This window comes from Raphanus sativus, chromosome 2 (genome assembly GCF_000801105.2).
Source record: "Raphanus sativus cultivar WK10039 chromosome 2, ASM80110v3, whole genome shotgun sequence".
Lineage (NCBI taxonomy): Eukaryota > Viridiplantae > Streptophyta > Magnoliopsida > Brassicales > Brassicaceae > Raphanus > Raphanus sativus.
Window position 1 is genome coordinate 39,578,213 of NC_079512.1, and position 15,060 is coordinate 39,593,272.

Here is a 15,060-nt window from a genome sequence, read left to right on the forward strand (position 1 = left end):
TGCTAACTGCAACCAGGCGGAGAGGGGAGTGAGTGTCTTATCTATATAACTCTACATTTCTCGAATGTTGACAACTTGGTTCGGAACTTTATGTTTAATCAAAGTATTGTTATTTAGTTGATTGGTCATCAAGGCGCCCGTGGCCCAATGGATAAGGCGTCTGACTTCTAATCAGACGATTGTGGGTTCGAGTCCCACCGGGCGTGTATTTTTTACTTGATTCTTCTTTTTTTTGACAAACAAGAAGTCGTTAGTAATTAATTATCGTTTAAAAACTTGGCCACAGCTACTATGACGGAGGAGCAGTACACAAAAATAATTGCATTTTGTATACAAAGAGGATTACTGATATGATTAGTTGTGTGTTTTAATAGAGATAAATTTTCAAGATATATCAAAAGTATAATAAAGGCTCCTGCCTTATATAGCCAATTAGCTAAGGTTGGTTTAAACAAATTCCACAGTTATGTGAACAACGTGCGGAGTTACCGTGATCTAGATAGCATGGGCTATTGAGTTTGATTTCCAAGTCGTTGGATTCATTTATCTCGATCAATTTTAGTTTTTAACTATGTCCCCAGCTCAAGCATGGCAGTAAAAGGAAGGATGATTACTCATACACCTCCTCCACCAAGAAGAGGTTGTTCACCTACCCCAAAGACCAAAGCAGAGTTGTTGGATCCACCAAGAATGTCTCTTTGTTCCCTTGAGATTGGTCTCTTCTCTACTCACCGAGTCTCCTCATTTTCTTCTTTCTTTTTTAATTGTTTATGTCTACTTTTAATTTGTTTACAATACACACCTCATCTACATGGCTACAGCCAGTGTGAAACTCTCAATCACGCCTTTGGAACAATTTTTCTGTAAAATTTAAAATGAAATGAAAACATAATAAATACATAATACGAGTAGTATCTAGCAGCAAGCATGCAACTAACTCATAAATGCACACCAAAATGTATTCAGTTGTCAACAAACCATACCACATGAATATTGTTTAAAATTTTGAAACAAACTTCACTGAGTTGCCACCGAGACGTTACCACCCCCAAGTGCGTCTGAAGCCCCACAGTGGACGGGACCCATTTTAAGACAGCGACAGACCAGTTGCGTGTTAAGAAGGAGAGTTTCACCAACCCCAGACCAGGTTCTACCGGATATAACTAACCCGGTTCAAACCGGTCTCGTTTTCTCTTTCCTTTATATGTACACCAATAATGCCATCTGTATGAATCGAATCATCCGAAAACACTTTAACATACACAGAGAGAGTTGTTAAAAAAATAACATATACAGAGAGAGATGGCGACTACCACAGTAGAGACAACGAAGACATCTACCGGTGGAGAAGACAAGCAATCTCAGAATCTCCGACACCAAGAAGTCGGTCACAAGAGTCTCTTACAGAGCGACGAACTCTACCAGGTCCGGTTTCATTTTCAAAACTCTTGCCGTTTGCATGCTTCGGTTCAATAACCTAATCTAAAATCTTACACTTAACACATGCAGTATATTCTGGAGACAAGTGTGTATCCAAGAGAACCAGAATCAATGAAGGAACTCAGGGAAGTCACAGCAAAACACCCTTGGAACATAATGACAACATCGGCAGATGAAGGTCAGTTTCTCAACATGCTCATCAAGCTCGTTAATGCCAAGAACACTATGGAGATCGGCGTTTACACTGGCTACTCTCTCCTCGCCACCGCTCTTGCTCTCCCTGAAGACGGCAAAGTAAAACATCTTCTTCCTCTGTTTTTCTCTGTTATTCCTCTGTTTTTTTGTGTTCTTCCTCTGTTTTTAGTATTTTATAATATATGATTTATATGTGAAAATGGAGTTAAATTTTTTATCTTTTTACCTTCAGATTCTGGCTATGGATGTTAACAGAGAGAACTACGAGTTGGGTCTACCGATCATCGAGGAAGCTGGCGTTGCTCACAAGATCGACTTCAGGGAAGGCCCTGCTCTTCCTGTTCTTGATGAACTCGTTGCTGACGTAAGCATTTTCTTCTTGTATAAACGTAAAGAAAAAATTATTGTAAGCGAGTAACTAATCGTGTGTGGTATGGTGCAGGAGAAGAACCATGGAACATATGACTTTATATTCGTCGATGCTGACAAAGACAACTACATCAACTACCATAAACGTTTGATTGATCTTGTGAAAGTTGGAGGAGTGATCGGCTACGACAACACTCTTTGGAACGGCTCCGTTGTGGCCCCTCCTGATGCACCGATGAGGAAGTACGTTCGTTACTACCGAGACTTTGTTCTTGAGCTTAACAAGGCTCTCGCTGCTGACCCTAGGATCGAGATTTGCATGCTTCCCGTTGGTGATGGGATCACTATCTGTCGTCGGATCAATTGATTGATATCACACTTTTGAGTGTGGGTGGATTAACTTTCCTCCCTCTGTTTTTCAAATTGCTCTTATCACCACCATTCACCAACCAACCAAAATGGACCGCTTTTATGTATTTTGTTTAGTATCTCCCCATTGTTCATTTGTGTTTTGCTTTCTTTGTGAACAGATAAATAATGTTGTCAACCTTATATGATAAAACATCTAAAACAAAATATCACTCATTAAGTTTTCTAGAGAAACTTGAACTCATGCATAATCGATAGACAATTGTCCATAATATTTTCCCAAGAGGAATCTACAAAGAAAATAACCTGGAGGTCCCTGCTACACTCTACATACAAACCAACCGACTGAAAGTCGTAAATTAAATATATAATTTTTGTCAATAATTTTTTTATTAAATTACTTTTGAATATTACATAAAACCATAGATTTGAATTTTATATTTTTAACTAAGAAATTTCACATAAATACTCTAAAATTACTTAAAAAAATTTAAAACTCCGGAACTTAAAATATCTCAATAATAGTGAATTTCAAAATGATTTATGAAATGTCAAATTCAATAACAATTAATTTTAAATAATTTTTTAAAAGTCATGTGTTAATAATAGTAAATTTGTCATTTTAATACAAATCAGTTAAATTCGGTTGAATACAACTCTTAAACGTTTCGTTTCAAAAATACAAAATATTTTACAATAATATTTATTTTCTGATAAATTTTCTTAACATGAAGAAAATAGATAAACTACAAGAATCTAGGAAAATCCCTACATAATTTTTTTTTTCTTTTCAAAATGATAAAATCCATGATAACTTCGTATATTCTCCTTTTTCCTTAAACTGTTTATAATATTTAACATAATTATCTCAACATCTCGTTACCAAAATAAGGAAAAACCCTTAAATTCAAAATTTTAATGGAAATAACATTTTTCTCAACAGAGAGTACTTTTTTCCCCCAAGGTTGTCTCTCTCTCTCGCCTCTGAAGTTGGCCCAAGTTCGATCGTGCGTGTGTGCTTCGCATAATACTTTCGTCTCTCCTGCCTCAGAGTATATCGCAATTATACTCTGTAAGTTTTAATTCTGCCTCTATCCTTAAACGATCGCTCCTCTGAAGTTGTCTAGTTCTCTTGTATCAGACCTAAATTTAGTTCAAATTAGATATGAATTTCACTTCTATAAAAGTTTTGTAATCAATGCATATGTTACAGGAGACAAATAATGGAAAATTCACAACATCCAGACCAAGTTTCTGGTTTGGCTGTTCAAGATACACCCGTTAAGCCTAAACCGCCACTGAGATTCTATGTTCGACGAAAGTTTACTAAGCGGCTCAATAAGTTACAAAACGTCGATGACTCTACTACAACTTCTCCACAGATGATTGAGATTTCTGAATTGGCGAGTTCAGATTTCAACATAGACAATACACCTAAAGTGGAGTCTGTGAAAAAGAGTGAAGAACCAGAAAATGTCAAAGGTAAAAAAAGCAATCCAAATTATTGAATTCAAACTGATCTTTTATCTATATACTATATAGTATAAGACAATTACTTATTACACTTTTATTCTATTTTGATGGTACAAGTCGATCTACAAAGTCTCCATAGCACACAAGGGAAGAAAAACTCAAAAGAAGAGAAAAATGCTAAGTCAGCAATTCTTCAAGGTAAGTAATTTTTTTTAACATAAATCTTATAGGTGTAAAAATACCATATATCTAGTCTAAGATTATAGTTAGCACATTTTAGGTTGCTACAAATTGTCAATAGATGAAGTAATATTGTTTATGATTGTTTTTATTTGGTGAAAGATGATTCACAATATGCTAATGGAGAAGGAAAGGAGAACAATTCTGAAAAGATACGCAAGAAACAGAGATACCATAGGCCGAGGATTTTGGAAGATGGAAAAAAAACAAGGGATCCTACCAATCTTCGAATGAGAACTACATCTAATAAAAGGAGTAAGAAAGAGAAAGAAGATGAAGTTGTATTTGAGGTTCGGACTCCAGAAAAGCAGAGTTTTCCAAAGAGAAGAAAAAACAAAGCAAACAAGAATGTAGCTCGATCTTTGGCATTGGATGAAGAGATAAGTTCTACTTGTCTTGCTCTTGAACTTAGTAGAAGTTCCATTCCCAACTTTCCAAAGGGCAAAAGGAGGATGACTCCACTTCGTAGAACTGATTTTCATGTGCTGATATCGCCCTCGTTTCCTATGCCCATTTGGAAAAAACATTCGAAAAGGTCTACTCGTAAAAAGAATATGGTTAGATGGACTAGAATTGCTTTGTCTTTTGAATGTGTAGAAGAAACTTTGTTACTGGTAGAAATTCATCCGAGCGAGAAAGGTAATCAACTATTTTTTGTTTATCTTTGAAGTATTTTTGATGATCTATTTAATTTGATTATCTATGTATTTCTGACAGATAAAGAAAAGATAGCACCAAAGCTGAAATTGATGCATTCTAACCAGAAGATAACAGTTGGTAATGACTTTTATTTCTCATAATTGTTTTTTGTAACGTGTTTATTCTAGGTGTTTAATTCTTATAAGGAATATAAGATGATAATGGTTTTGCACATCAATTTTACATGATTTTGTGATTTCTTTGTTTTATAGGCTCGAAGGAACACTTGAAAAAAGCTAAGAAAGTTAGCAAACTTGTAACCAAAGAAAAAAACCGTGAGAAAGATAATGGACATGAAGATGTTGCAGTTCAAACCAAAGGTAATTAGTATTTAGTTTTTACAATTTATCACATGCTTCATAAAATCGGATATTTTATATTATTTATATGTTGTTTCTACAGATATATTCACAGCATCGTCAAGTTGTGTTGCACCAAACTCACGCACTAAAGAAATGAAAGATATTGTGGAGAATTTAGTTTTTCAATTAAATTATCAAAAAGATCACAATCTTTCATCTCTAGCCGATGTTCCTTTACACATAGAAGGTAACCATATTTTGATTTACAGAAAATAATTTTGATTTTTCAGTACACGTGCTATCATTCTTTATTTAATTAGTAGTTGCCCATTTCTTCCATACCTACACATGTGGAGATATCTTGTAGTCTAGCTTGTGTTTAAAACTTATCTACTAATCCATGTATAATAGTTGCCCTGAATGGTTAGATTTAAAACAGGGGTCGTACGGGTAGTAATTTGAATGGAGATATATGTGATAATATATAAATATCGTTGGGTGTTTTGGTTACACATTATTAATTTTGTTCAATTTTTTTGCAGATACACTTATGAAATCGGCTAGTTACATAACGCCTGAAGAGTCTACGAAAAAAACTAAAGGTGTTGCCAAGTTAATCAAAGAGATGGACAAACTAAATATCAATCGAAGAGGAACAACTTTGGGCAAAGCAAAGAAAAAACTGGTTAATGCGAAAGTGAATCTTGATCCTGAAACCATTAAAGAGTGGGAGTTGTTAATGGAGAACGATCTTCCAGATATGTCACATATGAACGAGGAAGAGACTGAGCGCAAATGGAAAGAAGAACGAACAATCTTCCAAAGCCGGATAGAACTTTTCATTAACCGGATGCATTTTCTGCAAGGTACATTGTTATTTTCTATTGTAATATTTAAAAATATTCACAAATAAGATATACAGTTAGCAAAATATTGTGCTTTTGATTATGTTAGTGGTTGCTATATCTTGCAGGCAATAGAAAATTTAAACAGTGGAAAGGCTCGGTTGTTGATTCAGTGGTTGGAGTTTTCTTGACACAGAATGTTTCTGACTACCTTTCAAGGTAAAATCTGAATTAATTTACAAAATCTTGAGATAAAATATTTAATATTTTTTTTCCTCTGTTTATTATTTTTTACAGCAATGCTTTCATGAGTGTTGCTGCAAAATTTCCAGTGGATGTAAAAGAAAGTTTGGAAAACTTAGCATATTTCATTGATGAACCTCAAGAGGTTGATAACTTAGTTGGTGGTGGTCAAATACCAACTCAGGATGCTAAAATTTCACTTGGATCTGTCTCCTTACGAGAAAACTTGGAGCAACATGAAAAAGATGCAAAAAGGAAAAACAAAAAAACAGGTATCATGGAAGATGAGAATGTTGATTGGGAGAGTTTGAGAAAAGTCTACACAAAAGAAAGATTTACGAATGCAATACATATGGACACTGTCGATTGGAATGCTGTAAGGTTATCTGATCAACAAGTTCTTGCTGACACCATCATGAAACGAGGACAACATAATGGTCTTGCAAGAAAAATCTTGGTAAGAATTCTTTTTTTTAAGTCTTTTGATATATTATTTTAGAGGTTGAACACTAATATATTTTTCTTTTCTAAAGAAATTTCTCAACAGCGAAGCAAAACAAAATGGAAGCGTGGATCTTGAATGGCTTCGAGATGCTCCTTCTGACTTAGTAAAGTATGTTATGCTGATTTTTTTGTGTTATCATTATTGGAAAATGACATTAAAACTTTATTTTGTATTATCAGGAGATATCTATTAGAGATCGAAGGCATAGGGCTAAAGAGTGCTGAATGCGTACGACTTTTAGGACTTAAGCATTCGGCTTTTCCGGTATGAATAGAAATTATACAAATTTTATATCTATTTATCTTTTAACATTTAATATTTTGGATGTGTATAGGTTGACACAAATGTTGGACGTATAGCAGTTCGACTTGGTTGGGTTCCTCTTGAACCTTTACCAGATGGTGTTCAGTTGCATCATTTATTTCAGTTAAGTTTTTTTTTTTTTTAAATTAAGATATATATATATATATATATATATATATATATATATATAAGCAACTAACAATCTAATATTTTCCAATTAGGTATCCTTCAATGGATTCAATTCAAAAATATCTTTGGCCACGATTATGTAAACTTCCGCAAGAAACATTGTAAGTTAAAAATGAACTAATAATCTATAGTATCATATCGACATGTATTGATTGTCTTACACTTTTATTTTTATAGGTACGAGTTACATTATCAGATGATAACATTTGGAAAGGTGCATCTTACAAACAAACCTCTTCATTATGATTTTTCCTGATTAAATACAAATCAGTATTCATTTGAACTAAATCTTGCAAACCACAGGTCTTCTGCACGAAGGTTATTCCTAATTGTAATTCATGTCCGATGAAATCAGAATGCAAATATTTTGCAAGTGCATATGTCAGGTTACACTCTCTTATCCTAAGTGTCTTCCTTTAATACATTAGAATGCATTTTAATACAAGTACCAGTTGATGATGTTGGTCTCATTTTGTTTTGTTTTTTCTTTTCAGTTCCAAAGTTCTTCTCGAAGGTCCTGAAGAAAAGACACGAGAGTCAAACATTGCTACACAGTCATATTTTCATGATGATGATGATGCAAAGATGACATCAAAGATCAATTCGATTGAAGAATGTGTTTCTACCGAATGCAGCAATCAAACTGACTGTTGTGAACCAATCGTTGAGTTTCCGTCTTCTCCGACTAGAGAAATTCCAGAGTTACCAGACATTGAGGACACTCCTTGCAGAAGTTATTGTCGGTCTAATTCTGCAATTCCTGGAATTCATATCGACATGGATGCATTGAAGAAAAATGTACTTGATGCATTCATGAAAGGTGCAACGATGCTCAACGGTTCTGGTGACGAGATTTCAAAAGCATTAGCAGTTATGACTCCAGAGAATGCTTGCATTCCAATGAAGTTGCCCCGCAAAACAAAGTATTATGACAGATTAAGAACTGAACATGTGGTGTAAGTAATTTTATATACTTTTTGAAAGATTATCATATTATGGGAGTATATATAATCTAATTGTTTGTTTTGCAGATATGTGCTTCCTGATAACCATGAGCTTCTTGATGATGTAAGTAGTATATATACTAAAGATTTGCAACTTTTTGTATAATTTGTTAGATATTTTTTTATGATTTTGTTATGTATTATAGTTTGAGAGAAGAGAATGTGATGATCCTAGTCCATATCTTCTTGCCCTTTGGCAACCAGGTATGAACACAAAACTTTATCTTATCATTCATATAAGGCATAAACTAATTTTTCATTATGTTATTTTTTTAGGTGAAACATCATACTCGTTCGTGCCACCAAAGAAGAAATGTGACTCAGATGGAACAAACCTTTGCATGATTAAGACTTGTTCTTATTGTTGGAATATACGGGAAGAAAGTTCAAACACTTACCGTGGAACAATTCTGGTAAGCTGAATAAAAGACTAATCATTCTAAACTCTGTTGACTTGAACTTACATGGATCAATGCAAATCGAACAGATCCCTTGTAGAACAGCGATGCGAGGAGGTTTCCCACTTAATGGCACATACTTTCAAACCAATGAGGTAATTGTATTTTTCTTTTATTCCTTGTATTGGTTTTCACTGAACTCAAATAATTTTTTTTTTTCTTCAGGTTTTTGCAGATCATGAGACGAGTTTGGAACCTATTGTGTTTCCTAGAGAGTTTTGTAATGGATTGGAGAAGCGTGCGCTATACTGTGGTTCGTCAGTGACATCCATTTTTCGGATGTTAGACGAAACAAGAATTCAACTATGTTTTTGGACTGGTAACAAATATTGTTTTATTTAATTATGAAGTTGATATATATATATATATATATATATGAATAACAATAATGATGGTGATGTGCAGGATTTGTATGCATGAGAGGATTTAACAGAAAGCAACGATATCCAGAAGGACTCGTCCGCAGATTACACACACCACCAGATGAGAGAGGAGAAAAGCACATGAGAGACTGATCGATTTGTTTCTTTATTATTAGTTTTTCTTTTAGTTAGCTATAAACCCATGCGTCCTCTTTTCTCTTCTCTCCGTCGTGTTTACTCAAGCTGATCAGTTTTGGGCCTCAATTACCGTGGTTTTTTATTATTATTATCTCTTCAGCCCAAACCCAAATGCTAAAGACGCGTAACCGACAAAAACCGTTGATAATTAGACAAGAGGGAAGGGCAAATTCGTCAAATAACGGTTTACAAGTCCCGGTCTAGTCCAATCCATATAAAATCAATCAATCTACTCGGTGCCTTCGTCGTTTTCTTCCATAAGACTCACCGAGTCGACTCGTTTCCCCCAAAATCACCTGCCGCAGGCACCGTCGGAGCTCTTTGTTACCCCTAGCTTCGGATATCTCCATGGAGATTTCCTCTGCTGAATCGGAATCGCTATCAATCTCTGGCGCGGCCGCTTCCGAGGTCGCATCGGAATCGTCGGTTTCTTCTCCTTCGTCCTCCTCCCACCTCTCTGCTTCGAGTCAAACCTCCCCCACCGCTTTCTCCACCGCGGATCCCGCCGTCGCGACGGCCACAGCTTCGAGATACGTTGTTGATGATGACGAAGATGAGGAGGACGTTTGCAGGATCTGCAGAAACCCAGGGGAAGCGGATAATCCGCTGAGGTATCCGTGCGCTTGCAGCGGGAGCATCAAGTTCGTGCATCAGGATTGTCTCCTCCAGTGGCTTAATCATAGCAACGCTCGTCAATGCGAGGTCTCCGTTTATAATCGATTATTAGGGTTCTTGATTGAAGAATTAATATAATTGATTTAAGTTATAAATTGTTGTTGTTTATAATTGGTTATGAATAATTAATAATTGATTTCAATTGTGTGATTGAAGTTTTTTGTTAATTTCATTTTTTTTTTGGCAGGTTTGCAAGCATCCGTTTTCATTCTCACCAGTGTATGCTGATAATGCTCCAACGAGGCTCCCTTTCCAGGAGTTTGTAGTTGGCATTGCGATGAAAGCTTGCCACGTTCTGCAGTTCTTTCTGCGGTTGAGTTTCGTGCTTTCCGTCTGGCTTCTCACCATTCCTTTCATTACCTTCTGGATATGGCGGTTGGCTTTTGTGAGGAGTTTCGGGGAAGCTCAGAGGCTGTTCTTGAGCCACATCTCCACCACTGTGATTCTCACAGACTGTTTGCACGGGTTCTTGCTGTCGGCGAGCATTGTCTTCATTTTCCTCGGGGCGACTTCTTTGAGGGATTATTTTAGGCATTTGCGGGAGCTGGGAGGACAGGATGAAAGAGAAGATGAAGGGGAGAGAAATGGGGTTCGTGCTGCTGGGAGAAGACCTGCTGGACAGGGTAATAGGAATCTTGCTGGAGAGGGGAATGTTGAAGATGCTGGAGATCAGGGTGGTGCTGTTGGTCAGGTCAATAGAAGGAATCCTGAGAATGTTCTGGCGAGGTTGGATATACAAGCGGCTCGTCTCGAGGCTCAGGTTGAACAAATGTTTGATGGTTTGGACGACGCTGATGGTGCTGAAGATGTTCCGTTTGACGAGCTGGTTGGAATGCAGGGTCCGGTGTTTCATTTGGTTGAGAATGCCTTTACTGTAAGTTGAATGTTTCTCCCTCCTGTGGGATTTGGTTTCTTAATTTCTGTTTTCTCTTGTCGTTCCTTGCCTCACATTAAAATCTTCATTTTTGTTTCAGGTTCTGGCAAGCAATATGATATTCCTTGGCGTTGTGATCTTTGTGCCCTTCACATTAGGACGTGTGATATTGTATCATCTGTCGTGGCTTTTTGCTGCTGCTAGAGGCCCTGCCCTGACCGCATCAATGCATTTTATTGATTCGGCATTGGAAAATACAACTCTGAAGAGTGCGTTGACTTCTGTGTCAAATTTGACTAACGAGGGCCACGAAAATGGACTGCTTGGTCAGCTCTCAGAAATGGTGAAAGTCAACGGAAGTGAATTGAACGGGGCAAACAGTACTCTATCTGTTGCTGCTGATCTCTTAAAAGGTTCTGTTACAGGATCTTCAAAGCTATCTGATGTTACCACCCTGACTGTTGGGTACATATTTATAGTCTTTCTGGTTTTCCTTTACCTCGGGATCATTGCACTGATTCGTTATGCCAAGGGTGAGCCACTGACTGTTGGGAGATTTTATGGTATCGCTTCTATGGTAGAAGCCGTACCATCCCTCCTTAGACAATTCTTGGCAGCAATGAGGCATCTGATGACTATGATTAAAGTTGCCTTCCTTTTGGTCATCGAGCTTGGAGTCTTCCCGCTGATGTGTGGGTGGTGGCTAGATGTTTGCACAGTTAGGATGTTTGGTAAAACAATGTCTCACAGAGTGCAGTTTCTGTCAGTTTCTCCACTGGCAAGCTCACTTGTTCATTGGGTTGTTGGAATCATGTACATGCTGCAAATAAGCATCTTCGTCAGCCTTCTTCGAGGGGTACTTGTTTTCCTTGGTCATAATTTTGTTCTAGAAATAGGTTTTTCTCTGCTGCTATCTAATATTGTTTTCTACCTAAATTGCAGGTTCTTCGCCCTGGAGTTTTGTATTTCCTTCGTGATCCTGCAGATCCTAATTACAATCCATTCCGAGATTTGATTGATGATCCAGTGCACAAGCATGCTCGGAGGGTTCTGTTATCTGTTGCAGTCTACGGCAGTTTGATTGTCATGCTGGTATTTTTACCAGTCAAACTTGCGATCCGGATGGCTCCTTCAATCTTCCCGCTCGATATATCGTAAGTAATATTGGACTATCTTCGTTTTTGGAGATCTTGTGTTTAACTCTTTCCTAACTTTGGATTTATGCAGTGTATCCGACCCATTCACTGAGATTCCGGCCGACATGCTTCTGTTTCAAATATGCATACCATTTATCATCGAGCATTTCAGACTCCGGACCACAATCAAGTCCCTTCTACGCTGCTGGTTCACCGCTGTTGGCTGGGCGCTTGGTTTGACAGACTTCCTCTTGCCAAGGCCAGAGGACAACGTTGGTCAGGATAATGGAATTGGTGAACCAGGAAGGCAGAACAGAGCACAGGCATTGCAGCCCGGTGGACCTGACAGGGCCATAGCTGCGCTTCCAGCAGCTGATGACCCTAACAGAAATCTCCTCCGTGCTGGGAATGTCAACACGGGTGACGAATATGAGGATGATGAAGAACAGTCTGATTCAGAGTAAGTTCTTACGTTAGAATAATCTTCAAGCTTTTATTATGTTTGGAAGTTCTGCATGCTTGGTATGTATAGATGACTGTGTGCATCGAGGTATCCATTGAGCCTTATTCTGAAATGAACGTCATGTTTATAGCAGGTACAACTTTGTGATCCGGATAATCCTTCTACTACTCTATGCATGGGTTACTCTTCTTCTCTTCAATTCAGCATTGATAGTTGTACCAGTTTCTCTTGGACGTGCTCTATTCAGTGCCATCCCAGTTCTCCCAATAACACATGGAATTAAATGCAATGGTAACTATTTGTTAAATTTGATCTTGTGCTTCATTCTTCAAAACGGATACACAATTTTTAACAGAATCTTCTCCTAAATCTGTAGATTTGTATGCTTTCGTTATTGGCACATATGCCTTTTGGACTGCCATATCTGGGGGCAGGTATGCTATCGAGCATGTCAAGTCGAGGAGGACTTCAGTCTTGCTTAACCAAATATGGAAATGGTGTGGGATTGTTTTCAAGAGCTCGGTACTATTAGCCATATGGGTATGTGGGTTTTGTGCTGTTGTTTTCTACTCAGAATTTGAGATACTCCAAACTCATTTGACTCCTGATTCTGTGTTTCAAAATTGGTGTCTGAACAGGTTTTTATCATTCCGGTACTAATCGGACTTCTGTTTGAGCTTTTGGTGATCGTCCCAATGAGAGTCCCAGTAGATGAAAGCCCCGTCTTCCTTCTGTATCAAGACTGGGCTCTTGGCCTCATCTTTTTGAAGATCTGGACTAGACTGGTAACTATTTAATTCAGTAGCTATACTTTTACCGCATAATTAAATAGATTGTCACTAAAATAACACGACAATGGGCAGGTAATGTTAGATCATATGCTTCCGATAATGGATGATAGCTGGAGAGCAAAGTTTGAGAGAGTAAGAGAAGATGGTTTCTCGAGGCTTCAAGGGTTGTGGGTACTGAGAGAAATTGTATTCCCGATCGTGATGAAACTGCTAACCGCATTATGCGTTCCCTACGTCCTGGCGAGAGGAGTGTTCCCAATGCTCGGATATCCACTAGTTGTGAACTCGGCGGTCTACAGGTTCGCTTGGATAGGTTGCCTCTCAGTAAGCCTCTTCTGCTTCTGTGCAAAAAGATGCCATGTCTGGTTCAGAAACCTTCACAACTCCATCCGTGATGACCGTTACCTCATTGGTAGAAGGCTCCATAACTTTGGGGAAGCTGCCTTGGCTAACCAAAACCTAAACCAGAGCAGTGAGGATGCAGGAGATGGTGGGGTTTTGATAGGACGTGAGGGAGATGCGGATACTGGACTTAGGCTCAGACGTGCAATCCAACAAGAAGCTTAGAAAAGAGTAGTGTGTTTTGTCAAGGTGGTGAATCAAAACAACAGTTGGATACGCGTCACTGAGTTGTTTTTCACATTTGTGTACTGCTACTTAATCCGTAAGGGATTGGCTTTAAAAGATTTTTTATTTGTCGATGTGTAAATTATATATATCCGTTTCTCCTTTTTGTTTGTGTACTAAAAAAATGAAAAATCTTCAGAAATAAGTCGATAACACTTCGTTAGTTCATATTTCTGTTGTAATATTTATGGAAAACGATTGCTATTTGCAAACTCTAGCCTAGTGCATGTAAGGGATGGCTCGATCAGATCACTAAACAAGTCAGGTATTCGAGCATTTTGTTCAGGCTAAAAACGGGGGTTACACAGTTGGATTGTAACAGCAATGGAACTTCTCGTTGAGAAGAAAGTCACTGGATTGACTGTAATTGATGATGATTGGATCTGGTATATTGCTTTGCTCTTTTCTCATTCTGTTTCTCTGTTTTTTTTTTCTTTTTTTTTGAAGTATGCTTTTGAATGCGTACCAAACTTGATCTATATGGGTCTTAATTACTCCTAGATTGGCGTTGTTTCTGATTACGACTTGCTTGCACTCGACTCCATTTCTAGTAAATGTGTATACAAGTTGTTCTTTGAATCTGCTGTTTGGTTTTCTTTCCGCATAGTATTTATGGTTTCGGTATCATTTCATCAGTTAGTATTCGTTTGTATGATCTTTAGTTCTTGACTATGGATCTTAGTATTTTCTGTCACATGTTTGAAGAAGCGATTTGATACATATTGACTATGGTTAAAAAAGAAAGATCAGCAATCACAGAGACATATTGAACTAGGCACAAGGCAGAAAAGAGAAAATAGCCACAATCTAACACCAAGGTGTTAGACCAAATGATACTAACATAGACTTTCACTTATAGGAAATTCAGAGCAAGATAATAAATTGCACAAGAATTTTGAAGTTATCATTTGACATAAAGCAAGTTATCATTTGACATAAAGAAATAACTTACAAATGAGTCAGGGACATTTTCATCCATTTCTCCGGTTCCAATGTTAATATTGGAACTTTCTACTTGTTTTTCCTTGTGCCAAATCATTTTCCAAGATTCAAAATCTGATACTAGTACTTCCTCGTCTTCCTCCCTTCTTCCTCCCTTCTGACTTTCTAACAAATTTTGAAACATATCTAAATTTTTCGGTGACAAGAGAATCCAAGCAAGCTGATCATCAGATGATCGAAACACATGGCCCACTCAGCTATTATTTCAACTTTTGGGATGTGAAAATTAATTTCATTCAGAAACTTTAAAATTTCTGCACAGTTTCGGTACAAGTGTAATAACACCTTGTAAATCTGG

General features: G+C 37.4%; 3 protein-coding genes and 1 non-coding gene across 5 annotated transcripts; all 4 read left to right on the plus strand.

Moving 5' to 3' along the window:
* The first annotated feature begins 133 nt into the window (after positions 1-133).
* On the plus strand, positions 134-206 carry TRNAR-UCU (transfer RNA arginine (anticodon UCU)). The gene has a single exon. It is a non-coding gene; the product is annotated as a tRNA-Arg (tRNA).
* Positions 207-1,237: 1,031 nt separating this feature from the next.
* Positions 1,238-2,607, plus strand: LOC108816183 (caffeoyl-CoA O-methyltransferase 1). Its single transcript, XM_018588758.2, has 4 exons — positions 1,238-1,425; positions 1,510-1,734; positions 1,868-1,999; positions 2,078-2,607. Exons 1-4 carry the CDS (start codon positions 1,303-1,305, stop codon positions 2,369-2,371), a joined length of 774 nt encoding a protein of 257 aa, XP_018444260.1. The 5' UTR covers positions 1,238-1,302; the 3' UTR covers positions 2,372-2,607.
* A 679-nt stretch (positions 2,608-3,286) lies between these two features.
* On the plus strand, positions 3,287-9,282 carry LOC108841890 (DEMETER-like protein 3). Its single transcript, XM_057003845.1, has 23 exons — positions 3,287-3,445; positions 3,587-3,855; positions 3,964-4,044; positions 4,189-4,725; positions 4,804-4,863; positions 4,998-5,105; positions 5,188-5,334; positions 5,630-5,953; positions 6,061-6,151; positions 6,230-6,632; positions 6,709-6,788; positions 6,860-6,944; positions 7,015-7,106; positions 7,205-7,273; positions 7,350-7,386; positions 7,476-7,558; positions 7,667-8,128; positions 8,204-8,240; positions 8,323-8,380; positions 8,453-8,589; positions 8,664-8,729; positions 8,800-8,953; positions 9,040-9,282. The coding sequence occupies exons 2-23, from the start codon at positions 3,597-3,599 to the stop codon at positions 9,147-9,149; spliced, it is 3,480 nt and encodes a 1,159-aa protein (XP_056859825.1). The 5' UTR covers positions 3,287-3,445; positions 3,587-3,596; the 3' UTR covers positions 9,150-9,282.
* A 150-nt stretch (positions 9,283-9,432) lies between these two features.
* LOC108841889 (probable E3 ubiquitin ligase SUD1) lies at positions 9,433-13,928 on the plus strand. 2 transcript variants are annotated; one of them, XM_018614672.2, is made up of 9 exons: positions 9,433-9,896; positions 10,057-10,743; positions 10,844-11,599; positions 11,686-11,897; positions 11,971-12,339; positions 12,473-12,633; positions 12,719-12,882; positions 12,981-13,127; positions 13,206-13,928. In XM_018614672.2, the coding sequence occupies exons 1-9, from the start codon at positions 9,543-9,545 to the stop codon at positions 13,698-13,700; spliced, it is 3,345 nt and encodes a 1,114-aa protein (XP_018470174.1). In that variant the 5' UTR covers positions 9,433-9,542; the 3' UTR covers positions 13,701-13,928. The 2 variants fall into 2 exon arrangements, with proteins under 2 accessions (XP_018470174.1, XP_018470175.1); XM_018614673.2 differs by having other exon boundaries at positions 12,476-12,633.
* The last annotated feature ends 1,132 nt before the right edge of the window (positions 13,929-15,060 follow it).

What these genes read in the sequence shown, in the direction of transcription:
- LOC108841890 (XM_057003845.1), top strand. Translation starts at nt 3,597, where the DNA reads ATGGAAAATTCACAACATCCAGACCAAGTTTCTGGTTTGGCTGTTCAA. An exon ending in TAACCAGAAGATAACAGTTG is followed by an intron (nt 4,864 to 4,997) that starts GTAATGACTTTT and finishes TTTGTTTTATAG; the next exon opens with GCTCGAAGGAACACTTGAAA. An exon ending in TCTTGCCCTTTGGCAACCAG is followed by an intron (nt 8,381 to 8,452) that starts GTATGAACACAA and finishes TTATTTTTTTAG; the next exon opens with GTGAAACATCATACTCGTTC.
- LOC108816183 (XM_018588758.2), top strand. Translation starts at nt 1,303, where the DNA reads ATGGCGACTACCACAGTAGAGACAACGAAGACATCTACCGGTGGAGAA. An exon ending in CTCTCCCTGAAGACGGCAAA is followed by an intron (nt 1,735 to 1,867) that starts GTAAAACATCTT and finishes TTTTACCTTCAG; the next exon opens with ATTCTGGCTATGGATGTTAA. An exon ending in TTGATGAACTCGTTGCTGAC is followed by an intron (nt 2,000 to 2,077) that starts GTAAGCATTTTC and finishes GGTATGGTGCAG; the next exon opens with GAGAAGAACCATGGAACATA.
- LOC108841889 (XM_018614672.2), top strand. Translation starts at nt 9,543, where the DNA reads ATGGAGATTTCCTCTGCTGAATCGGAATCGCTATCAATCTCTGGCGCG. An exon ending in GAAGAACAGTCTGATTCAGA is followed by an intron (nt 12,340 to 12,472) that starts GTAAGTTCTTAC and finishes TCATGTTTATAG; the next exon opens with CAGGTACAACTTTGTGATCC. An exon ending in TGAAGATCTGGACTAGACTG is followed by an intron (nt 13,128 to 13,205) that starts GTAACTATTTAA and finishes GACAATGGGCAG; the next exon opens with GTAATGTTAGATCATATGCT.